The sequence below is a fragment of the Gallus gallus genome, chromosome 23 (assembly GCF_016699485.2).
Source record: "Gallus gallus isolate bGalGal1 chromosome 23, bGalGal1.mat.broiler.GRCg7b, whole genome shotgun sequence".
Taxonomy (NCBI): Eukaryota; Metazoa; Chordata; class Aves; order Galliformes; family Phasianidae; genus Gallus; species Gallus gallus.
The window spans coordinates 2,632,179-2,657,945 of NC_052554.1; the positions used below are offsets into that span (position 1 = coordinate 2,632,179).

At 47.8% G+C, this 25,767-nt stretch overlaps 2 protein-coding genes across 3 annotated transcripts; both read right to left on the reverse strand.

Annotated features, from left to right (window-relative positions):
• Positions 1-1,576: 1,576 nt before the first annotated feature.
• MTFR1L (mitochondrial fission regulator 1 like) lies at positions 1,577-9,549 on the reverse strand. Of its 2 annotated transcripts, none has more exons than XM_417733.8 (7): positions 9,495-9,549; positions 9,147-9,275; positions 8,149-8,253; positions 7,360-7,469; positions 6,099-6,310; positions 3,694-4,006; positions 1,577-2,018 (listed from the first exon to the last, which is right to left on the reverse strand). In XM_417733.8, the coding sequence occupies exons 2-7, from the start codon at positions 9,159-9,161 to the stop codon at positions 1,913-1,915; spliced, it is 861 nt and encodes a 286-aa protein (XP_417733.2). In that variant the 5' UTR covers positions 9,162-9,275; positions 9,495-9,549; the 3' UTR covers positions 1,577-1,912. The 2 variants fall into 2 exon arrangements, with proteins under 2 accessions (XP_417733.2, XP_040507931.1); XM_040651997.2 differs by having other exon boundaries at positions 6,099-6,325.
• A 164-nt stretch (positions 9,550-9,713) lies between these two features.
• On the reverse strand, positions 9,714-25,758 carry SELENON (selenoprotein N). Its single transcript, NM_001114972.3, has 12 exons — positions 25,594-25,758; positions 22,901-23,018; positions 21,982-22,109; positions 21,098-21,310; positions 20,281-20,405; positions 19,378-19,515; positions 17,650-17,731; positions 16,502-16,690; positions 15,434-15,539; positions 14,474-14,586; positions 13,682-13,783; positions 9,714-12,569 (listed from the first exon to the last, which is right to left on the reverse strand). Exons 1-12 carry the CDS (start codon positions 25,699-25,701, stop codon positions 12,399-12,401), a joined length of 1,593 nt encoding a protein of 530 aa, NP_001108444.1. The 5' UTR covers positions 25,702-25,758; the 3' UTR covers positions 9,714-12,398.
• Between the last annotated feature and the right edge of the window lie 9 nt (positions 25,759-25,767).

The following is a 25,767-nucleotide window of genomic DNA, read 5'->3' on the forward strand; positions in this document are numbered from 1 at the left end:
GGCTGCAGCGTTTGGCAGAGCCTTTACTTTCATGCAGGAAACATTTGGTCCCACACCACAATGCCCGGCCCTGCCGAGGCTCTCACCCACACTGGGAGGATGCTAAAGCACAGTCAGAAGCTCAGCCACAACTCCACAGCACCCAAAAGCCGTCTGCATAGACCCACAAAGCCTCCATGTGTCCCTGCTGGGCAGCCACGCTCACCTCATGGGGGGTCCTGGGACCCCTCAGCATTCTTTGGGGGACCTTCCATGGGGATCTCCTCCCAGCCAATCATAGCACCAATGCAACCCACTCCTGTGCTCCCCACAGAGAGCTCAAAGACACGAAAGGAAGGACTGCAACCACTGTGGGCAGCTGTCGTGTATAGTGGCAGCTCTTTATGATTCAGTATTAATGAAGAAAGTGCAAACCTGTCTTTCATAACATCCCACAATCATTCTAAGTCACACACTGATACAGAGAGCACGGAGATTCAGAGGAGCAGGTGGCTGTTGCTGCGATAGCCATTTCAGTCCTACAGATCTAAGGGCTGCAGCAATGGCTCAGTTCCAGTTTCACTTTACTTCCTGGAAAACTACTGAAGCAAAAATGATCACCATCTTCACCCACTGATAGAAAAAAAACTCACTCTGCCTTGTGTTCTAATGCTAGCAGCAAAGCACTGGTCAAGCTGAGGACCTGAAGTCTTTGCTTCCATTCAGAACACAGCTCTCCCTGTGCCTGAGCCTCAGTGTGCTCCAGGGTGCACTACAGGCTTTCCAATGCATCCCAGTGTACTCCAAGGACTCCCCTTTGTACTCCAGGCCGCAGCAGACTACACCCAGAGCTCCCTGTGGCATTTTAGGGCACCACAGAGACCTTCCAGCATGCCCTAAAGAACTCCCAAGACCCCCGTGGTACCCTGGGCCCCATTAGGATACTTTCAGAACTCCCCAGTACTCTAGCTGCTTCTCAGCACAATCAACCTCCAAGATCCAGTCAGTGTGCTCCAGGAAACCCTCCAGTGCTCCCACAGCTCCCCAGTGTCCTCCAGAGGCTTCCTAGTGACCCTGAAGGCCTCCCAGAGCCACCCACTGTGTTCCAGGGCACTGTCACAGCTCCTCAGGGTGCCCTCTCGTGTCCCAGCAGCTTCCCAGTGCTCCCCACAGCGCATTCTAGGGGGCAGCAGGGAGTTCATAGAGATTTCCAGACAAACAGCTTCTCAGTGCTAAACAAAACACATTGTATGATACAAGGTCCATCAGTGAAGTCTTCAATTACTGGCAAGAAACAAAGGCCATTCTGTCATGCAATCAAGGGGATAATTACTGAGCTAAGGAACATCCAGGAGAGAGTAAGACCAGCCAGCAGCCTTTGGATGCGACTTCAGGGTTTCATCACCTCCTTCAATTTCATTCTACCATCGGGTAAGACAACGTTATCAGGAAGACATCCTTCAGCACTGTGAACCCACAGCCTGCCAAACACAGAAGACCTGGGAAGCACTGCTCAGCTTTCTCAGCAGCTCTGCACCACGCTCAGAACGGAAGGAATTGGACGTGTGACCTCTGTGTATACTGGAAATGGTGACCATTTATATTGCAACAAAAAAAAAGTTTTAATGTGACTTTGAGTAGGCAGAAAGAACATCATCCAGCAGCACTCACTGCACTCTGTAGAAGATCCTTAGCCAGTCATCAACATCAAAATACAGAGGAAAAAACAACTTTCATCTTAAAAAGGGTTTTTTTTCTTAAATATAACAATACATGGAAAACATGGCAAATCCATAGGGTCTTTCTTAAGTGTCCAGTGCAGAAAATTCCTAATAAATAAAAGTGGCAAAAGGTTCAATCCTTAGGAAGGCAGCTACTGTAGAGGAAATTTTGTGAGCTTAACACTTTTGCTTACGGAGCTGAACGACGGTCATCATTTCTCCTTCAGACTCAGATCTTCCTCCTTGAGGGCAAATTTTCTTCTCAAGACTTCTGCTATAAGAACAGCAGGGTCTTCCTCCTTCACAGAACTTCGGTTCCTACATGGAAGACAAACACAGTGTGTTAGCAAAGAGAAGTGCCCAGCTGGTGGCTGACGCTCTGCTCTGACACCTGCAAGTATTTCTCTGCAGCATTCTGTGTTGGCTTCCATCACCCAGAGCTCACTGTGTTGGATGAAGGGGGTGTTCTGAAAACCTCAGCATTCAAACTTCAGCATTTTTGTTCAGTTGTGTTAATAACAGGGAAGTAAAATAAAATTTGCTCGTTATTAGCAAGCTGTGTCCCCTCAGTATGAATATACAAGTGCTGCTTGAAGTCCTAGAAGTAATTTTTCATGGTCTTTTCTATACAGTGGGTACATGCTTTCACATTTCAGTATGAGTGATGAGAAATACTTTGGAAGGAGGGCATTTCACTCCTCCCAGCTGCTGTGTGTGAGTTCTCTTACTGCCAAAGCATCCCGTGATGAAACCACCAGCTCACTTCCCAGCATGCTCACAGGAAGCCAGAACCCAGTTCTCCTCCCTCACATACCAGGAGTCATTCACTCATGTTTTAGTGAATGTGTTTTACGTTCTGACTTCCCAGGCTGAGCTCAGTCTCAGCACAAGGCCACCTCCATAGCTGCTGTCACCCCACCCTCTCACTATGACTCTTGTTACCACCCTGGGACAGTGCACCTACAAACCAAGAAGGCATAAAAGGATACCCAAGAGGGGACCCATGTTGTCTTCATCATCTTCCTGGGGGTCATCATTGCTACATGCCAATTTGAGGCTACGACCTCCAGACAAGTGTGCTCACCTCCTCCTCCCTTCTCCAGTGCTATGGGCCAACACTGGAACTTCTCAGAACAGACCAGTGACCAATCTTTTTCCCCTATCCTTTTTCTTGACTCTCATTCTTTCTCCATTTTCTGCAGTCTTCTCTTTTTGTTCCTTTTCTCTTATAAAATTATCATGTAACTGCAAGACCTATTTTGGTTTCTTAAAAGCTGTGTCTCTCATAAAGTCATTAAGCTGTAAAGTCATTAAGTAATTGTGAGGCTTATTTTGGTTCCTTAAGGTCATACAGTCTAGCCACATAATTTAAGACAGATTGTATATGTCAAAATGCCAATATTTTGGAGATAACTGTAGTATACAGCTGCTATTGCTGGCCTCCAAACCTCTGAATATTGTTTTATCTTAATCTAGCCAGGGGTATTCACAACCCTGGTCACCCCTCCCAGCCCTTATGGGCAGGACATGACAGCTACAAAGAGATGTTCCCCCTCTCTGAATCATGAACATACAGCAGTACCAACAAGCAGGTAAATTCAACATCTGGTGCTGTGCTGCAATAGAAGGTGACAATAATGCCTTCTACCAGGACAAGAGCACACTTATAGGGGTATTTGTTAAGATTTAGCCTAGAAAACAATAGAGAAGGTAGCTCACCCTTTCCAAAGACTAGTGACAGCTCAAGAAGAGCACAATCTCTGAAAAGAGACATTGCTCCTTTGGCTGCTAACACTTAAATGAGGGTAAGGAGGACCCAGGGTCCACTCCTTCTGGTCACTCAGATGCACTGCTTGCACATGAGCTTCACTGGTTCAGGCTGTGACCTAGCAATCCCCATGCAGGTGTCTACAATGATCTGACAAACAAAAACAGAAAGAAGAGGAAAAAAAAGGATGACAAACTTTGAAAGAGTAAATAAAATCAGACTTACAAGTCTTTGCTCTGCTTCATCCTATGAATGTCTTTTAGAATGCCCATCATGTCTGCAAAACTGCTGGCCTTGGAAAGAGACACAGAATCCTCCTCATCAGGATCCTTTGGTTCTGATTTATAGCACTCAGATGTTGTAGAACAAAGCATGGAGACTGATGGAAGCTCAGGGCTCTCGAGTTCTGCCTCCTCCTCTGTGATGTCACTGATGACAAAGGACGTTGTGGATTGGAAAGAGGGTCCAAAACAATGCAAAGGAGAAGATGCATTTGAACTTCCTGGAGATAATGCATCAGGGGTGAAGGAAGCAGAAGCTGAAAGAGAAAACAATACAGATGAATAGATTAAATAGTATTTTATATTTTGTTTTTGTTTTCCCAAAACAACAGAATATAAACCCGGGGGCACCGTGAGCCATCCACCCTTATGTTATTTAAAGAATAAAAGGAAGGAAATAATCACAGCCTGTGTGCTATCCTCCATGGCCACTCCACTTCTTATGACATGATACTGCAGCACAAGACCAGAAATGCACTCAGTCTGTTTCTCATTGAAAGAACCTTCCTGCACTGAGAAAAAAACCCTGCAGTTTAATGCCCCAACAGTATGCTTGTCAACAGTTATTAACTGCCAGCTGAGAGATTTCCTTTTTGTTTCTGTATAAAACAAAGCAGATTGCACAACCTCTCATTTCTGACATCAATCTTTCTGAAATGAGACTGCTATGTAGTTCAGATTACTGAGCTCCAGTTAAGCCCTAACCCATCACTCCCCATATCGACTCAGAAGACACTTAAGTCAATAAGAGCAGTTCTCACATGCCATCTGGTAAGCAGGCACAGTGCTGAGTCGAGGAGAGAGAAGTACTGAATGATTAAATCATTTTTCTCCCATCCAGATCTCTAATCTTCCTCATCATTACTTCCACTGAAATAAAAAGGGCTTTTCTAACTTGCATGTTGGACAGCTAGAGAGCTGAGAGCCTGGGGAGGGGAACAGCAAGGAATCTGCCCTGCTCTTTATTCCTATTTCTTTGTTGCTCTGAATCAGAGCAATGAGGGAAGAGGACACACACAGCCTCTATGAAGCACACATCTGTGACAGCCTGTTGTACAGTTGCTCCCTGCAGAGCTGAGGGCAATGCAGCTCCTCACTCCCATAAAAAAAAGCAGCATTCCACCTACATCAAACACCACAAGGCTGCTTCACATTCAAATGCTTTTCAGTCTCACAGAGAACTGAACTAAATATAACTAATCATCAGAGCTGTGAGTCCCTGGGGGCTCCAGCAATCAGACAGCCACGCTGCATTCCACAGATCACGAGATGCAGTCCCATGCACACACACTGTCCTGTGCTGCTGAGTGGCAATCTGGGAACTGTTTGCTTTTGGACGTAGGGTAAGGATGGTTTCATCAGCCACTATCCCCCACCACAAACAGCTGCATGACATCAGTTCAAGTGGTGTACAATCCTGGTTTGTTGTGTTAAAGTAATGGAAAAATTACAGATCCTTTTCTTCCTTGCAGCTGTAACACAACTGGTATGTTGGTCACTGGCCAAAATACTCTGCATACATGAGATGCAGCCTTAAAGAAAAACTGCCTCTAAGAAAGATTCAGCTCCTACAGTTTGCAGAACTGTTTGTTTTTCAGTGTATTCCACGTTGAGAGACCAACAATTTCACTTCCTGACTGCTCCACAAATAGACACCCAAGTACTTCTGGCCTTGCTAACTTCCACGTTCAAGCAGCCACTGCAGCAACACGCCTTGTATAACTACTAGGATTTGGATTCTAGCAAATATCTTCTCATTTCCAGAACTCATATATACCGTATACACCCTGTATGCCCACACAAGGAAAGCCACGAAAGGAAGAATGAACTCACAGCTCAGTTTCATGGCCAAAATATGACTTTTATCTGCATGCAAATTTACTAGAAGAAATAATAATAATGATATAAAAATCAGATCAACCAGGCTCTTTCCCAAGTACTTTCTTTGTTAAATATAAACATAAATGGCACTATGTTCACAACAGAAACAAGTGCTGTTGGTCACTCTGACCTGACTCAAGATGAGGCCCTCACATTCACAGTCAACTTGGTGCAGGAATGGCAAGAATACATCATAAATTGCCATGAAACAAGGTGGTTGGGATGAAACAGCCTGCAAAACAAACGCAGTCACAAAGCAACACCTGGCCCTTCTGAAAAAGAAGCAAGACTCCTCTAACAAAATAAATGCAGGCATCTAGACAAAGAACCAGCACTGAGTTGGCATCACACCAATAAGAGTGACAGTCCTGCTGAAATAATAACAAGTCTGCTCTGCATGGAGGAAATAACATGCTTCGCTAATTCAGCCCTTCTCATTTGACAAAAGAAAACTCACTGTGTTCCTACCTGATCCTGCAGCAACAATTTTAGCTATCTGACTCCGAAGGTGACTCAGCTCATCCTGGAGCTCCGTCGTTCGGCTCAGTGCAGGTAAACCAGGCTTCTTCAAGGCGAGCAGCTTCTCTTCCTGCTTCCTCAGGTTGGGGACTGAAGCATTTCGCTGTATGACCGTGAAGGGACTCGGTTTCCATTTGTGTTTCAGTGGGCGAGTGTCACTTCTACAAGACAAAGACCTGTCAGACACTGATGAATCCAAGTCCCTTCACCACAGTGCTCAGCATCTCTCTGCCCCTCCCTTGGGATAGCAAAGCAGTTCAACACGATAAATTAAGCCTCTAATACTACTATGCTCTACACCTTGTTTGGATGTGCTGTACCATCACGTGTACTGCCTCTGCGTTGTAAGGAACAGAAAGTCAAAGAAATCACAATCAAACGGCACAAGCCATGGTGAAATGACACAGGGACAGAAGTCTCTGTGTGCTCCCATGGTTTCAGATCACATCCCTCCTGCTAACTGTATCCCCATGCTGGGCAGTATGCTGGGTGCACAAGAGCAACCGTCACTTACCCATTAACTTCTGCCTCTGACTTAATCTCTCACAGAATAACTACTGTTGTTGTCCTGCTTAAAGGACAAAGGTTCCACTGAACAGTACCAGGCTCTCCAGGGCTAAATGTATCAGTCCCAGGAAAACCGAGACTCACTTTGAGTGCATAGCGGCAAACATGAGGCAATGGGCACAAACTGGAACACAAGAGGTTCCATCTAAACATCAGGAGGCACTTCTCTACTGTGCGGGTGATGGAGCACTGGAATGGGTTGCACACAGAAGCTGTGAAGTCTCTCTTCTTGGAGATGTTCAAAAGCCATCTGGGTTACACTCCTGGAATTCATCCCTTGCTCAAGCAAAGGCACTTGGGAGTTTCCAGAAGTCCTTTCTAACCTTAACTATTCTGTGACCCTGTGAACTCAACCCTCCAACTTCCTAGGCTGAAAAATACCATAAGCTGGTGGTCTGCTCTGCTCAGATGTTTCTGTGAGTAAAACACAGCACAAGCTCTTAGTGCTTTGTGGGAATTCCTCCAGGAAACCTTTGTCCAAATGATTTTTCTTGTCCCCTGGGAAAAACATCTTTGAACAGGCATCACATCAGTCCTCAAGGTGACTAGAGGTTGTGAGCACTGGATCAATTTCTGGCCTGTGCTACACAAAATAAACCACTTTATAAAAATAAGGATCAACAGACACGAAGATGAAACCAACCTGACTCGGGCGTATGTTTCTTCATCGTCTGCTGCTATCCACCCAATGTCTGCCAGGGTAGGAACAGGAGGGGCATCATTTAAATAGAGCTCTGAAACATTACGTAGAACCTACAAAGAAGAAAACTACATTAAGGAAATGGTGGTCCTGTTTCCTGAAGCCACTCTGGATTTGCTATACTGGTTGTCAGAGCCTTTCTCCTCTGCACCAAGCCAGTAAACACATCTGCAGGATGTGCGACAGCATCACTGTTTACCCTACAGAAACGTAGTGCTCCACTGTGGTGGCTTCAATGTGTGTTCTTGGGTGCCTCGGTGTTACTGTGCTATGAGTCTAAATAGCAAAGCAACCAAGGGATATTTGATACTGCTCAACACACTGCCTAAGCCACGTGCAATGCTTTGCCATTACAAGTCCTTGAGCTTAAACAGTTACACAAGCACTTCCATTAACCTTCCTTACTGCTCAGGAAATAGGCTCAGCAGCTGCATGAGGTCACAACACAAAGCAGTGGTTCAGAAACACGTTTCTGTCTTCCTTAGCTACCAGCTCTCCAACTCTGCATAGGCATTATTTTAGGAGGTACTTTCCTCAACGTTTACCAATGGTCACTTACAACCACAGGAATTTCAACAAAAGAACAGAAAATCTTAAAAGTTAACTATGCAGCTACATGAAAGTTTTGCAAGTGCTGGTCTACATACATTTGGTTTATGGTGCAGCAGTTCATGAGTGTGCCTTGTTTTGCTTCCTACCCACCATCACTGAACTCCTTATGAGCACACTTACCTCAAAGGTCGCTCTGGGACAGGGCTTTAAAGGGAGGTTGGATCCAATCCTCCTGACAACGCTGCGCGCCGAGCCATGGGGTTTGTTCTGCCAAATGGGGATCGTCTAAAAGAAGCCATATTACACAATTAATATTCAAAGTCAGCTGCCCTTCTTATGACCTAGTTAATTGGGCGTTGTGACATATAATCTGATCTCTGATTTTCTATTTGCTTAAAGATAGTTTTAATTAGGAATATGAGAACCTACCAATAGCTGAGGTTCTAATTCCATCAAGCTGTGCTTTAGCTGAACATAAACAATGACAATGAGTTACTAAGGGGCATTTTAAGCACGAGTGCACTATTTCAGGACTGCAAACTACAAATGTTCAGCAACAGAGACTGAGCTACAAATAAAAACGTGCTGAAAGGAGGAAAACATTGTCGTGTGGACAGCCCAGAAAAAAAATGAAGCCAGAAGTCCCATTTAAAAGAGGTACCTTTAATTCTATGATCTTTAAAAGCAGTGCTGACAGAACTGCAAACGCTTCTTGAACAACAAAGCATGAAGTCTATTCAGTGCCTATCCAAACTGAGGGCCCACGAGAACAGTCACTGGGAGCATTTTCAGAAACAAAGCGTGTTTTTGCAATCTCTGGTTACTAATTAAGCTGATTCCTAAGAAGTTCTTTCTCTCTTTGGTTGCTCTCCCTCCCCCAGTTTTACAGCTCTGCCATTGGCTTTCTGACAGGACCGGGCAGCAAATACCACAACGAAAGCCAGGAGTCCAAACAGCTTATGTTGCTTAGCTCACCACCAAATCCATTAAGAATTTATCACTGCAGCTTGCTACGCACACAAAGCCTACCTGCTAACCTTAAAATAGCAGTTACATCATTGTATTAAAAACTCCCTACGTGTACTTGGAATTGCGTGTCCGGTGGGACAGCGTGTGGAGAGGGGGGCCAGGAGCACCCGCGGAGCCGGGGGCTGCGCTGCGGTGATCGCTGTACTTACGGACTCCGCTGCCATATCGGGCGCCGGCAGTTCGCCAGCGGGGCGGGGTCAGGGCTGCGTGCTGCGGATCCCGGGGACGCGCTCTGGCCTCATCGTACGCCGCTCAGGGCTGCGCTGGGGGGGTTCTCGCTAGAAGACAGTTGTGATTTCGCTACAGCACCGCGATCTCCTGCATCGGGGCCGCCCCAGGCGCGAGCAGGCCGGGCCAAGCGCGTCCCCTGCGCGCTGCCGAGCTCGGGCGGTGCTGCCCGGCCCCCGGCTGCTGCCGGCAGGAAGCAGCGGAGCTACCCAACCCGAGGGAGCAGAACAAACCGCTCCCGCCCGCTGCCACTCCCCCCCCAGCGGTACCTGAGAGAGGACAGAGCCGCGCCGCGCCGCTCCCAGCACCGCCCCCTCCACGGCCGGAAGTAGAACGCGCGCCGGAAGCGGAACCCGTCTGCGCACTTCCGCTGCGGCTCCGCGCGCATGCGCCATGGGCCTGAAGGCAACAGGTGAGATGTAGCGGCCCCCCTTTTCCCTCCCCTCCCCTCCCCGTCCGCCGTTTCGGAGGCAAGGACTGAGCGAGGCTGAGGTGGTGGGATCGGTTTAACTAGCGCGGCTACAAACGGCCCGGACAGCCCGTCACACCGAACGGCACCGGCGCACGCAGACCCAGAGGCGGAGCAGCGCTGCTTTCCCACGTAGTGCTGCTGTCAGACATCAGCCCTGACCCGCTTGTGGATTTAAGGCCAGAGCGTCACGAAGCACAGGAGACCGTGAGAAGCAGCATCGCCCTCCCCCTTTGGAATATCACAAGCTTACTGAAAAATATAGTAAGATTACAAATGTAAGAGAAAACGCTTGGCAGATAGTATAAAAAAAAAAGTCCTTAGATAACAGTTTCTGTCCAGAGCCCACTCACAGCAGTAGATGGAAGATGATGGGTTGATTGGGATGTTTTGTGGTTCATGAGTTAATGAGGACACGGCTGAATCCAGGCTAAGGACGGCTGTTTGGGCTCCTCTTGCTTCAGCTCAGCTGAATCCCCTTCTTGCTGTGCTCACAGCACCAGGGAGAGGGGCTCCGGTCCCTCCTCTGCCTGCTGCTCCCTAGCCTTGCAGAACTGCTCCTGTACCTGGTTCTCCACACCTTGAGAAGACAACCCCTGAGTGCTCAGCTACTGCTCTCTGACCCCTTCTGCTGCAAAACCAGTCAAAAGAGAAATTAATGGAATGAATACACGTGTGCTGCTTTGAAGTCTGCAGCCCGAGACCAAGAGGCTAACAAAAAGTGAGAAATGAACAAAAACCCTCCTCTGTAAAAGCCATAAGGGCAGGTAACACTAAAGCAATGCTTCCCAAGGTGCTGGATGGAGATGGGCACTCTGCTCTGTCGCTCTTGGCTCAGTCCAAAGTCCCCAGAAGGGACAGAGGGTGCTGAGACTGCCATGGTGACAGGAGCTTGGTCTCTGTAACACTGTCTGGAGGCTTTGACACTTTCCACGGCCACCACTGAAAGCACAGCCTGTATGTAATCCAAGCCTGTAATTACTGCAGGCCACTTGAAGGGCTAGTAAAGTGCAGAGCTAATGCATAGTTAAAAAGCCAGTACTAAGAAACATCCCACAGGTAATTAATCTCACTTAGAGCAATTAGCAAAGCTACGCTGAGTCGCTCAAAGATCCGTCTGAACTCAGCCTGATGAGCTCCAGAGATCCCTTCCAACCTTATCCATTCTGTGGTTCTGTGAATCATGACCCCAAGCATCCCTTCCAGGTCCTGATGTCCAGAATAAAAGTCCCCCCCCCTCAGAAAAAAAAGAGGCTTTCCCCCAACTTTGGATTTGGTTCAACAAAATTGTGCTTCAGAGAGCAGAAAAAGCATCAATAGAAAGAGCTGCTTGCAGCCATCTTTTGAAGATGCTTTGTCTCACCTATCTCTAGGAATGTGCTTAAAACACCATTTCATTTACCCTCCCTTCCCCAAATTTCACTCACTGTGCAGTCAGCCATTGGTACAGAGGAGGAACAACTGCTCAGGATGTTTACAGGTAAGAGCAATTGGCACTCTGGTCAAACAGTTCCTTCCTTGGGAAAGGCTCCTGACAGTTTCTTTAAAACTGGTCCATTCTAAACCACTCAGTGCTCTCAGGATAAGGCTGAATCTCCCCTTCCTAAAGGGGACTTAATCACGGTCCATTATTCAGTATGACTTGGAAAAATCACATCAAACATGCACTGAGTATTTTGTCACCACTGATGACACACTGGGAGAACAAAGCTCTCAAAACAGGTGGGGTGGGAGTAGCTTTGGTCTAAATAGGATGGGGGCACAGCTCATTACAGTGTCCCATAGCCTGTAGGCACACCCTACAACAGGTGGAGCTCACTGCCAGAGCCTTGGCCCTTAATCCCCCCAAATTAATCCATACCTAACATCTCTAAGCTGCACCATAATGCCCCATTCTCCACTCCCAATTGCACCACATCAACCCCACCATCTCCATCAGCTGCAAACATTGTGACTGATACAGCTCTTGCACCACATCACTCAGGATCACTGTCCCAGGCATCCAGGAAGCTGGGAGGAGGCTACTTCAGAGATCAAGCCTGCAGCTAGATCTTCCTACTTCCATGCCTACACATTATCAGCTACAATCCTATTACACACAGGTTGCCACTGCTGTCAATAATGCTATCACAAAGAACTGGGATCCACGCCACAGAGCAGCTTACAGCTCAGTGCTGCTGGCAGGAAGCACAGTGCCCACCAGCTGCCCAGGGAAGAGCTTGCTGTCCACACTGGATTCTGTGCATTTGCCCACACAGCACAGGTGTGCATCACGAGTGTTCGGTCATCACAGCAGTGCTGTTCTCTGTAACTCAACACACAGTCCAGCCCTTGAGATCAGATGTTTCCTGGCAATGCTTGGTATGGCTGTAAAAAAGAGTTTCATCCCAGAGTCTGAACAAGAGGTGGAAGAATATGAGGGTGGGTGGCAAGGTGTATGCACAAAGAATGTTTATAGATCCAAGTATTTTCACTCCTGTAAAAACTTGCCTGAACTCGAATGGGCAGATGACATAAACTGGTATCACTTGAAAGTTTAGCCTTAAACCAACATCTCCAGATCATCCACAGAAAAGCCCCAGTCCTGGAATTGTCTGCATCTTAACATCAGTGCATGGCATGAAGATGAGAAAGAACTGCTGCAATCAAAATAGACGTCTGAAGTGTTTGGCCAACTCCATGAGGCATTTGGGTGCCTTTGGTTTTAGTTCTGCAAGTAAGCTTTTGCTCTTTGCAGTCCTTCCTTCAGAAACTGGAGGTAAGTTGCAGTAGAAGGGTCATCAAAATTGGCTGAGAAACTAAAGATACTACTTTCAACATCTTCAGGCTTCATAGAAGTAATATCCAGGAAGTAGTTGGCATTGATATGGTGAATCTAGGAGAGAAAACAGATGAGAAGACTTTAAAGGCCAGCACAATGTCCCATCCACTGCCTTGGCCTCTAGCCATGGCACAGGTGACAAGACTGCAACAACTCTTGAAGAATCTCAAATACTTTGCAAATGCTAATTCAGCACCTAGGATTCGGGTTTCTATTTCACAGTCAGACAAAGATGACCAAAAGACAATGGTCCATTCTTTCCCTTGACAGTGCTGACCCCTCATTTAGGTTAAGAAAAATATGAAGGTGATTTGGGAGGAAATCATGCAGCTGTAAAACTTAGCTATGAGTGCAGGTCAGCACATGGCAGCCCAGCCATGCTGACTGCTGGGGTGCAAGCTCTCAGACCAGCAGACCTGCAAAACCAGCACGTGTTTAAAATGCCTCTGTGCCTTCCATTCCCCACAGGAAGTAGGACAGGGGCCCAAACCATCACTGTTCACAGCAAACTTAACAGGCTGTTACTCATTGAGTTGCAGCCTCTCACCAGCCTGCAGCCTCGTGTGGAGAAGAGCCACTAAAGAGACAGCAAGAAGTCACTGCAGATATTGCTAGCTAAGGTCTGGCTAGTGTGGGGGACAATCAGATTAGCAATGGCAAGATCCTCCACTGCTGACACACAGCAAAACCCCATGGCAAGAAGCATCAAGGAGCTATTGTTGAAATACAAGGCAAAGGTGGTCATTGGGGCGCACAGCAAGGAAAAAGATAAATGTGCCAGAAGCTGCTGCTAAGGAGAGATTTTCTCCTTAAAGCATGAACACAGAGGTCAGTGGGTGCAGGAAAAAAAGCAATAGTGGCATACTAAATGTCACTAGCTCCAACCATGGATGAGGAAACACAGGTAGACGTTTGGTACAATTGTGGTTTTTTCCCCCTAGACACTCTGCTATTCTGTCTCTGAATAAAAAGACACTGGTTTCAGATTTCTTGGTAGAGCACTTCCTGCTGTCTGTCACAGCATCCATGAGAATAACGCACAGTTCTGCAAAGGACTGAGGAGCCAGAGAATGGCTGAGGGAGCGTGACATTCACTTCAGGCTCTGCAGATAAGAGTACATTCTGGCGGGGAGAACCAAGTAAAATTGAAGAGGTAATGATCTTACCACCGTGCCATTGGGGAGGCAGATGATCATCTCCACAGGGAAGTTGTATTTTTCAAGGTGCAAGTCAGCCAGCTTGCTGTAGAACTCATTCTCCCTGTTTGTCTGTAAGGGAACCCCAAAGAAACACATTTGTATACACCAAAACTAGCAGAAGAGAGCAGGAGGAGTAAACTTAATATGAGAGCCACTCTGTAACATGGTAGCTGCCTCCATTTTCATGATCTACTTTACTATTCCCTTGCCAGCATCCCCCACCCCTCACACTTTTGCTGCAGCTTTTCTCCTCCAAAAATAAAATAATCCCATTATTGGCAGTTCCCATGCACATGGAACAGTCCAACCCCAGTTTATCCCAGCATCTCCAGCTCTGTAACTGACCCCTGCCGACAGCAAAGGCCAAGGGGTAAACTCATGAGTGAGGAAAGGTGCAGTCAGGAGACCCAGGAGTCAGAGAGTATTTGGTTACTCCCTTGGTTACAGAGAAGTCAGCCTGCCAATAGCACAACAAGCCTTGGACAGGGCTTGAAGCATCTGGGAGCAGTGAAACATCTGGTCTGGTTTTTTGTACCAGCACCACAACAGAGTGAAGGGGATGATTGTGCTATTTTCTTAGCCAGCATCTATCTGGTGTCTGTTTTCCCACTGTGGTTACCAGAACACACGGGGCTTGGAACCAAAATGTCTCATCTGCACAGGTGTGATCTCCCCTCTTCTGCCAGCACCCCTGTGTCAAACACCACCTGTGTTCACCAGCACCAAACACAAGAAAGCAGAAGGGGCTGTGACACTCACCTGCAGCTCTTCCAGCTCCTTTACAAGTGACCAGCTGCTAATGAAACTCTCATTCAGCAGGGCGAGGATGGGCGAACTTTCCAGGACAGTCTCCCGGAGAGTTCGCCCTGAACCTGGCACACAAAGAGAAGCAGACAGTAGTTTGCAGTGACTGATTATTGCCATGATTCATGCCACTGCTGAGTTGCTGCAGCAGCTGGCTTAGGCTCCCCCTAACCTGGCACATGGTCTTATCTCCACTCTGCTGACAGTTTTCCATAGCTTACTGCTTCCAGTGTATGCTGCTGGTAAAGAAGACTCACCAGAGCAGACCCTACCCACCTGCAAAACAGCACAAGGACCAGGGCGAGAACGTCATGGGGGCTGACTGGTTTGGTGCTTTCCAGAAAAGATCAGACCCTGCACACTCACCCTGAGTGCCTCTTGCTTTTCATACTAAGCAGAGGAATCTGCTCAGCGAATTTTTAAAGGCAGACAGGACAAAGATAATCACACCTCTCCCAAATATTACTCCTATCTAATGTAGCATGCAAGTTACTGGGCACATGGAGAAATAGTCACACAGCACGACAATTCCAGGCCTATGCCTGGCTCTGGCTTCTCCTGAGCAGGTGTGAGGGACAAAGCAGACAGCAATGTCTCTTGTACTCTGCAGATGCTGCCTCTACCTTAGCAGACTGAGAAGGGAAGAGAAAGAGGGAAGACCAGATCCACAGCTCCCCCTCAACAGAGGCATCTGAATTACTGAGTCACCTCGGGCTTTTCGCTAACAGATCTAATCTCACCACTGGTATCTAAGCTCTGATCAGTAATTCCCCACTTCCAGCCCTTTTCTATTCAGGCATTTTCAGTATCAAAACGATTAACAAAGCATTTGCCACAAAATCCCTGACACTTAGCACTTCTTAGACCCAGAATGAGGTACATCATTCTTCCAGCTGTTGTGGAAGAGTCCCTCACCTCAGCAGGACTGGTCATCCAGGGCACCCCACAGCAGGATCGAGTGCACCAGTTTCTTTTCTGCTTTTGCTCTCTCAAAAGCTTCTGTGAAGGGAAGATAGGAGACCTGGAGACAGATAGGAGACTTGAGAAGCAGACACAGAACAGCCCATCCCAAATACAAATGGGATCTGAAGGAACCAAACCTGGAACACCCCAGAGGTGACATACAACAACCCACAGTAGTTCCTGTAGATCAAAGCAAATGCTAACTGTGGTGCTCTCCCCTGGGGGGGGCTTTTATCTTCCCTCACTACAGAGACTACATAAAATAAGGAGGCACTTCATTGGCAAGAACAATCTCTTTTCCTGCTGACTTTCAGCTGGTCATCTTGCTACTGCTGCTCAGGTAGAATGCAGCAAGGCACACCAAGTCTGAAGCATTAACTGTGTTACCACGTGACCCATAGCCACTCCTTTAGGAAACATTCAGGAAGATAAAATTACCCTCAAGTCTGACAAACAGCTGAGGATTCAGTGAGATTGTAACAAACCCCTCATAGCATGTGGGTTTTTATTTGCACACCCAACTTTACACACTGCAGACAACCTGCAAATGTGCCTCTGCAGGCTGGGAAACCTGAACTTGAGATATTTATCACAAAATGTCACTGAAACAGCTTAAAAAATGTCTGAGAAAGACCCTGCACAGAGAATGTTCTCATCACTCGAATGAAGGGAACTTTATTATCACCTGAGCAGGTGAAAGTGAGATTTGCAAGCTCAAGCACAAGGAGATAGCCATTGGAACATTCCTTAGCCAAGGAAGGAGTGACATGCAGCTGCCATCTGTTCCAGAGACTATTGTCATATTCAATAGTTTCTATATATAACCCAATGCTATAAGTCTGTGGTTAGGACACAGCAGCATAGGGAACACACACTGAGCTGGGAGACCCTCAAACCACTCTGAGTGCTGATCAGGTTGTGGCCTCTGGTTTCTGCTGGTTCTCAAAGTGACTGGACACCTCAGTAAAAATCACCTGTCACAGTGAAATATGCCAATGAAAAGTACAGCCTGTTCCTCACCTTCTTAAATGGATACATGGCCACTTCCAGCTTCTGGGCTGCCTCTTCCCAGGGGATTTCCTGCTGCCAGGTTATCTCTTCAAACACAAACTGAATAGGCTCCCCTGAGGGATCCCTGCTGTCAATCACATTTCCGTTCTCATCATATATCACAGAGGGGACCGAGGGCCCTGTGGATTCCAGCTCCATCTACAGGAGAAGAAGCTCAGAGTCAGACATTGTAGATATTCAGCTATGGGTTCTTCTGTACACCAGGATAGGATAAAGATGCAAATTAAGACTGTACAGCTTCTAATGAAGATATTTCTCCTGGAGCTGCACCTGAACAACTGTAGATCTGTTTTATTGGGGAATAACAGGAAAGCAAATTCATTTCCTTCAGTTATTGTCTGCCTGTGCTATCTAGATTGGAAATGCATGAAACTTGTTCATTATGTGCTGCTATCTTCGGAGTGGAGATTATTGACTGTGGGATATCAGACCCTCAAAATGATTACAGTCTGCAGAGCTAATCTTGTTCACATGATCAGCAAAGCCCTTATACAGTCTGTGCCTATAGCCACAAGAAGGTGCAACAAAGAAAGCTGTTCAGGAGCTCCCCTGTAGCTCAGCCTCCTGGTACAGTGGAAACTATTTTTTAAGTCTGTTTTTACTAATTTTGCTGATTAAAAACATTAGTTCAGGAGAAAATGGGACTGTTAAATTCAGGTATTTAGAATCTGACTCATGTTTCCTGTCCCAAGAGCTGGGATTACCACAAAATAGAGGAATAAGCTCATGCAGTTTCTAAATCCAGACACGCTGTTGTACATACAGCCCTCTGGGCTCAGAGCCTGCATTCAGCTCCCTCATCCCTTCTGCCTGTCAGTCAACTTTTTAAAAATAGAAAAATTCATGTGACTCCAGGAGGTTAAGATTCAACCCACAGAGACCAACAGAGGGGAGTAAAAAGATCATAAGAGCTGCAAATAGTCATGGCGCTGCAAAGGACATATACAGATCAACTGAGATTATATTATTATATTGAAGCATCCAACAGAAAGCTCTAACTAGCAAGGACAACTGAGGTTATGCAGCTCAGGCACAAGGCAGCATAAATCCTTGCCAAGATACAGCATGCACACAGAGGACTGAGTGTGGATACAGACCTGAGGCAGGTAACCTATATCCACCTCCATGTTGCTGCCTTCACTCGCCCCATACAGCCACTCCATATCAACATTCAGAGACCTGCAAGGTGAACCCAGAATGTTCAGCCACCCAAGGCTAAAGCTGTGCATGGAAAATCCTAATGCTCTTCTTCAGTGGACCACACTGAGGCTCAGAACCTCTAGGTTCTTAGAGATCACAGTGTTCCCTGCACAAGATCAGCAACAGTAGATCCCTGCTGGCTCAGGGCCCAAACACCCACCCAACATTTCAGGCAAATGCATTCATACATTTGAGTAGCATCGAAGTAAAGAAGAGAGAGGTGTATTTGCACATCTTTCCCTGCCAGCACTTAACTTGCATGTTCTGATCCCTCTGAACTTTTAAAAGTGGTTGGTTTTTTTTTTTTTTTTTTTTTTTTTGGAAGCAAAAGGCTTTTTGTAAGGAGCTCTGGCAGAGCTGGAAGTGTCTGCTTGCTCTACTGAATGTGCTGACAGAGCCATAAGGACAGAGTCACCAGGATTTTAAAATGTAATTTTCTCTCCTGTCATCACAGGCAAAGAGAATTGAGGCTCCTTTCCCCTCAAACACTTCCAGCTGCTTGCCAGAGAGCAGGAATAAGCCAGTGTGAAACTACACCATAAAACGAAATGACAAGCAGAAATGTTCTGAAGTGCGTGCATCAGACTCTGCTGAACTTCAGTGCCTTCAGCCAGGCACTGAGATCATCAGGGGCTGCTGCCTCTTCAGACCCTTTCCATCTCCCCTCATGCTCCAAGTACAAAGAGATACAGTTCCTGGTGAATGAATCAGACCCTAAAATAACTCAGGGATTCTCAGTAACTGCAGAGATGCATTTGCCAGTATTGCAGGCAACTGTAAAGCTCATTTCACTCAGATTTTCCAAGGAGTTGGCTGAAAAGCATCAGCTCATCCAGCTGACAACCAAGAAGCCTTTGCAGCTTGCAACAAGCATTTGACTTCTCCAAGTGTCCTGGCCACACGCAGGGGCTGTAGGGACGGGTCAGAGGATCACAGCCAGCTGTGCTGATAATGAAGAGGCTGCTGTCTGTCTCTAGGGCAATATCAGGAAAACTTAAACTCACCTTTCCCTTGTGTCTCCCCATGTGGCTGCAGGTACCTCCCTCCTGAGGTGGTGTGGCACAGTACAGCTCAGACTTGGATTCTCATTACAGTCAGGTTATGCAAAGACATCCATCCCCTAGTCCCATTCATGCCCCGTGTCTCCTGTAATCTCTGCCCAGCTTGTCCCTCTCTCCCTCCTCAGTCCTTGTCCTTCCCTGCCTCTCCCAAAGCTTGATGTTCCTCCCTCACACCTGTTGATAAGCAGAAGTATTCTTGAAAAAACTGCATCAGATCCAGATTAGGGAACAGTTCTATCTACAGAAAACATGACAACCACAATGAACACTAGCAGAGAAGGATGTGCAAACAAAACAGAAGCAAACAGCAAAACCAGCAGGCACAAAGCTCAGACTGCAGATCTGTCTTTCCTGTACAGGCCAGGACAACCATGTACTGCAGTGCTCTGCTCAGGGTTGTCACTGCACCCGTATTTTCAAATAAAAAGAATCCACCAGCCTCCTTCTATGCACAGTCTCCACCTTTGCTCTGTACAGGACAGAATCCCAGAGTCCCTGAGTTCCACTGGGCTTCATTTACCACAATCCCCAAGCCTGTTCAGCACACAGAAGAAAAAGCCGTACCTCTTGTTAGGGACGAAGAGCTTGAACTCTCGCACATGGGAAGAATCCTTGGAGAGGACGATGTAACCCGTAAACTGGCCTGGGGAAAACCAGAAGGGGAAGTCTGGTGGCTCATTCAGCTGGAACTCAGCATGGATCCTGAAACGAGATGGGAGCCATCAGCTCCAGAGCTAGGAGGAAGGGATCGTGCACTGCAAATGACAGCAGAGAGAAGCGATCTGCAGGCACCAGAAAGTACAACTGCAGGAGAGGGGTTTGGTTCAAAAAGCTTTTCATGTCGTCCAACAAGAAAGGTAAAAGACTGGAGCAGATTCCCAGGGTCAGCAGTGTCGCTGGTATTGATGCCTTTTGGAAGTGGGCAGTAAGGGTACACCAGGAAGGATGAATTACATTATGAGCCCTTGAAACACAGAAACAAACTCAGATACCCTCAGTCTCCCTTCCAGTCTAATTGGGCAAATAACAGTTGTATTTAACAAAGACAGTAAAACATGAGAACAATTCCACAGAATCCTCCCTTCCCTTGGAGAAACACTCTATCCCCTGATTAAACAAGATCTAACAATTTCTTTGCAATTCAGACTCTCTCCTTTCAACCAGACATTGCTAAGTGTGACAGCGTACTGGCTGCTGTCCTGGGCAACACCAGGGATGCTGTGACCCTGGGAGCACAGGTGCCCCCTTCAGGCATCAGGAAAGCATCACTCACAGCAAGAGCTGGCTGTGAGCTGCTCTCATCCAGCTCCAGCCAGGGCACATCTCATCTAGTCTGGGAACAGGACTGCATACAAAGCAACACACATGCCCTCTGGCACTGACACACTGCAGCCTTCTCCACTCCCCTGCGATATGGTACAAAACAGAAGTGTCCCCTTCTCTAACAGAATGGCCCCATGCCCTTACCTGAACGCTATGGTATAGTAGTAGGTGCTGATGGCTTGGATACAGGCCACGGATCCTTGGGGAGCAAAGCGGGTTTTGACGAAGGGGCGCGGGTGGAACATGCTCAGAAGCCTGTGGATTATGATCTATGGCAAGAATTGTAAGAGTAAGAATGACAGCACTTTGCCTAGCGCAGACAACAGGTCAGATGCAGCTCCAGAACAACTCCCCATCAGATCAGGAAGACAGGAGACTTGCTGTGACTTAAAAATTAGCTTGGAGCCCCACCTAGCCACAAAATAAGGAGACAAAGCTAGAGGCTTTCTTTAAAAATAAATCCATCTTCCATATTTTTTTATGCTACTGCTGTTGTTCACAAGTTTCCATTTATCCACATCGGGTGAAGGAGCTTGCTAAACTGATCCACAAAGCCGTATCTAATCAGTACTCCTTAAGGGTGAGTATGCAATCAATAAACACAGACTGTGAAGGTGTATCAGCTATGTGATCAGGGACACCTATTTGGGCACCCAGGGGAGGGCGATATCCACACTGGTTTCACAACTAAACTAAGAACTCAAACACTTAAAGCAAAATGAAGCTCCTCCAGTCAGCCTTACAAATGGCAGATACCCTGAGATGTTGCTTGCTTTCAGTTTTTACTTCTGATTTAGAAGATAGTGCTCCTGGCTGTACACTGCAGCCTTTTTGCTGCCTTGGAAAGTCCAAGGAGACATAATGCAACAGCCTTGTCCACTCAATTTATCTGGGCTATAAGGCAGTACACATTCATACAAGCCACCTCTCAGATATATGGGAATCAAATCTCGTATCTCACCTCTTTGCCTTTGGGAGGTGGAGGGTAAAACCTGTTGTTGGAAAGATATCCAGTGAAGATGTTCAGTTCACTAGGAATTATCCACCACGGATCACCCAGATCAAGTTTATTCTTCGGAGGAAGAAAGGCTTTAAACTGCCTGGCAAGCATCACACTCTTAGGGGATACAGGAGCAGTCCAATTCCTCAGCCCAGAAAGAGCAACGTGAGAGATCTGTCAAAAGATAGCATCAGAGCCTGGCCTACAGCCCTCACACACACAGCCATGCTGACGGATGTAACTGTGCTCAGGAGGAGAAAGGAAAAAAAATATCATATTTTCAATTCTTTGCACCACCCCAAACACGACCAAATAGTTCTGCCAGCTTTCCATAATGTGAGCAAAATGGGAGGCGGTGAATGGGACACAACAATGCCTGTGGTGGAGCCACCTCTGGTGTCTGCTTCAAACTTCCCAGGAAGAGCACAGCATTCATTCATTGGGACACAGCGGGGCTGAATGCACTGAAAACAATACAACAGTGCAGAAAGCTGCTAGCTTACTGGTCAAAGCATACAGCTAGACAAAAACAATGTGATGGATGAACAACTGGCTGACAAAGGGGTATAGGAAATGGGGTCACATCGGGCTGGTGGCCAATCACTGGCAGAGTTCCACAGGGCTCCACTTTAGGGCCAGTTCTCTTCAGTGTTTTAATCAATGACTTGGGTGCAGCACTTGAAGCTATACTGCATGAGTCTGCGGGTGACACTAAACTGGGAGAAGCTGCTGACTGTCTCAAGGGTAGAGAGGCCTTGCCTGTGCTCATTCCTGGTGATGCTACCAGCCCATAGGATATGGTGATAGTGGTGTTTCTGGCCCTACACATCCTGCAGGATACATACTCCCAAGAAACCATCTTTGCTCTTTGTCATCGTTTCCATGACCAAAGGCTGGAATTTAGCCACAATGGACAACGTCTCCCCATTTGGATCAGGTGCATCCTCTTCAAAGTCCGAGACCGGAGTAACTCCTAAACAAGGAGACAGGAATTTAAGCAGCTGTTTCCTCTCCCTCCCCTCTTAAACCATGGTGAAGTGATTATACATTTTTCCTGGCTAACCTAGGAGCACTGAGAGCTTCCCAGCTGTCACTACACTGTGTGCAATGGGGAACCCACCAGAGCTAGCAGCCACCCCTGGCTTTTGCCACATGAATTAAAGGGGAGCCCTTCCTTCAGTGGATGACACTCTAAATTCCATGGCTGTTAAACACTCTCATCTAATCTAGGAGGGAAAAGACAAGTGCTTCAGTCAATTCATTAAACATAAGCAAACAACTCTCTGTATTTCAATTGCACTGTTAAGTTCTGCTGGATGTTATCATCACCACGTTTCTTTCCCTCTGCTTGGCACCACCAAGAGACATTTGCTACGTGTTGATACAGCCTCCAAACATGGCCTCTCACAGCTGCTATGAGAGAGAACGCTGCAGCATGAGAAGCATCTGATTGAAATGGGATTCACTAACGGCGTTGGCCTAGCCTGGGCTGAGCCGTATTTGTTGCATTTATCCATCCCAAATCTCCTATAAGCTCTAGACAAAGTAACTTACATGCTCTGCTAGGCCAGAAATGGGACCTTTAGTCTCATAAAAACTGAACTTTGCAAAAGTGGCACCTAACGTTTAAGCCTTTTCATGAGCAGTCTCTCTTCAGGTAAGCATGACCCAAAACAGCACCCAGAAGAAAAATAAAGACGTCAATAAAAATGGCTTCTGCTCAGTCTGTGCAGAGGGAGCTCTGCGTGGCAGACAGAAACGTACCTGTCAGCTTCTCAGCTATTGGCTTGAACTCCTCTGGACTGAGGTACAGATCGTTGTTTGTGTCCAGAGAAGAAAAGAGAAACAGCCCCTCGCTGCCCAAAGACTTCAGCGCCAGCTCCTACGTGGGGAAGAAAGGGGAAGCGAGGTTTCACTCCTACCTCTCCCAGAAACTCATCCTGAGCACTCTCAGCTTCGGAGTTAATTCGCATTCTTTCCAGACCACAAACAGTGATCACATGGAAAGATTAACATCCCTTGGCAGGATTTTGTCTGCTGTGTCGGGACTAGGCCAAGATTTTGGCTCCTTGCTCCACAGGGACCACTACCTACCCGTACATCAGGAACCACAACCCAAACCACCTTCTCCAGACCCTCCTGTAAGATCCCCGTGCCTCAGTTTCTCCCTCCGTAACCTTTGGTGGGACGGCCTGCAAAGCCCACGTGGAGATCCTCCAATGGCAAACAGCAATAACACACCTTGAAATGCAAAGTCTCACTTGGAACGGTCCCAGAAAGACTAAGTTCTTCTAGTCATTTCCACTCTGCAGCACTCAGCACTGACAGAAAAAGGACAACTTGCAGGCAGAGCAAGAGAGCTCCACATCGTTGTGAGGGGAAGGGACAGCAAGCCAGACAAGTCACATCACTCACAGCCAGCAGGTCCATCTGGTCTATCCTTTTGGGGCAGCTTCCCCTGCCACCCCAGTAAACACCTAAAGGACAAATACTGTCATCTGCTGTTCAACTGTTTATTGTTTGCTGCACCATTATCATCCCCACAGCTCCTGAACGAGTTTATTTTCCTGTCTGTTGCCTGCCAGTCTGAAGCAGCAGTAGTGCAGCCCAGAAGGCTGTGCTCCCACCATCTGCAGCAACAGCAGCACTTAAGAGCCTCCAGGGTGGTTTTAGGATAGAGCAGGCAAAAATAAAGACACTGGAATACAAACCAAGGATCTGGACTCAGACATGACTGAATAAAGGCAGTAATACAGAACATGGAACGCGGAGAAGAGTACACAGGAACTACACAGCTGCAAATAGGAGTAAAGGAACATGAGGGTTATTTATCTACAGACAGGAGCAACCCATTCAGGACTCTCCACGTTTCTCGGGCCAAAACCTTGCCTTTATTCCCTAGGTGAATGGGGACAAACATACATGGGGCTCTACGTAACACCTTCCTGCCCCGTTAGCTGAGAGCCAGGTGACAGGGTCACGTCATGAAGTGCTGCACCAGGCTCCAGAGCTTGCTTGGGCATGGCACATCCTGCACTATCCTTACAGCACAGCCAAGTGTGTAGGCTGTGCACAACCTCCTCTGCACAGGAGGCCATCCTGGCTGTGTGCTAAGCTCTATAACGAGATGAGCCACGTCCTAGGCCCGTCGATGATTCCCTGCTGATGAATCTTTCAGAGCCTCCCTCTTCTTTTGCACTTCACAGAGACGGACCTCAAGGGATGGAAGGCAAATGAGCAACGAAGATTTCAGCTGGTGAGACCACCTGCTGCTGTAGCATTAGGAAAACGACATGATAATTTGCTTAACAGGGCTGGAGGCAGAAAGAGAATCAGTTATGTCCCACACATGCAGAACATTTCTGAGCAGCGAAGGCAGCAGAATATGAAGAAGGGCACGTGGGTGCCAGGTGTTAGAGGTTACCATCTATCAGCCCATAAGAATGCAGAGCGTGCTCCAATAACCAGAACTACGTGCTTGAAGCAAGCTGAAGAAAAGTTAAGACCTTTGTTCTGCTCACATTTTTTCTTCATCTCCAGCACTGCCCACAGTCACAACCTGCCACAAAACTGATTCTGTGGCCACCAATCCCCGGTTGCCTCCACAGCCCACTGGGAGCCAACAGCACGTCTGGAATCACCTCAGCATGGCAACCACCGCCATCACCCTGGTGACCATCTCTACCCCAGTGGCCACCTCAGCCCCACCATGGACGCCTCAGCACTGTGATCACAGCATGTCAGGGATTGGAAGGGACCTTGAAAGATCATCCCTGTGAGAGCAGGAGCACCCAGATCAGGTCACGCAGCAGTGCACCCAGGTGGGTTCTGAATGTCTCCAGAGAAGGAGACCGCACAACATCTCTGGGCATCCTGTTCTGCTGTGCCCTTACTGTGACAAAGTTTTTTTCTCATATTTACGTGGAACCTCCTATGTTCCAGCTTGCAGCCCTTGCCCCATCACTGGACGCCACTGAGAAGAGCCTGGCTCCATCCTCCTGACACCCTTTACATATTCATAAGCACTAATGAGGTGACCCCTCAGCCTCCTCCATGCTAAAGATCCCCGTCTCCCTCAGCCTTTCCTCCTAAGGGAGATGTTCCACTCCCTTCAGCGTCTCGGTGGCTCTGCGCTGGACTCTCTCAAGCAGTTCCCTGCCCTTCCTGAACTGAGGGGCAGTGACAGACCCCTCAGCTCCGTGATAACCGCCTCAGCCCCACAATGGACCCCTCAGCCCCGCACCGGCCACCTCATCCCCGTGGCAGACCCTTCAGCCCCGCGGTTCCCTCACTCCAGTACAACCTCAGCCTACTTCACTTCAGCGCCCACCACAGCTGCAGGGCAGCAAACGAAGCCGCACGGCCCCGCAGCCCCGCCACGCTCGCCGCCCCCTCAGCCCCACAGCGGAGACGCTCCGCCCGCCATTTCCGGAGGGCCCTCCCCGCCGTCCCGCTACCTGCTGCCGGGCGGCCTCGGCGTCTCGGTAGTACTTAACGGCGGCCAGCGCTGCCAAGGCGGCCAAGGCCAGCGCCAGCCGCGACGGAGCCGCGCCGGGAACCGCCATGGGCTCAGCGCTCAGCGGGGCCGCTCCGCCATGGCCGCGACGGAGCGGGGCGGGGCTGAGGGAAGG

Excerpts from the sequence above, each read along its gene's own strand:
- MTFR1L (XM_040651997.2), bottom strand. Across the intron at positions 7,470-8,148 it reads GTCCCAGAGCGACCTTTGAG|GTTCTACGTAATGTTTCAGA; the intron begins GTAAGTGTGCTC and ends TCTTCTTTGTAG. Across the intron at positions 4,007-6,098 it reads AATTGTTGCTGCAGGATCAG|CTTCTGCTTCCTTCACCCCT; the intron begins GTAGGAACACAG and ends TTTCTCTTTCAG.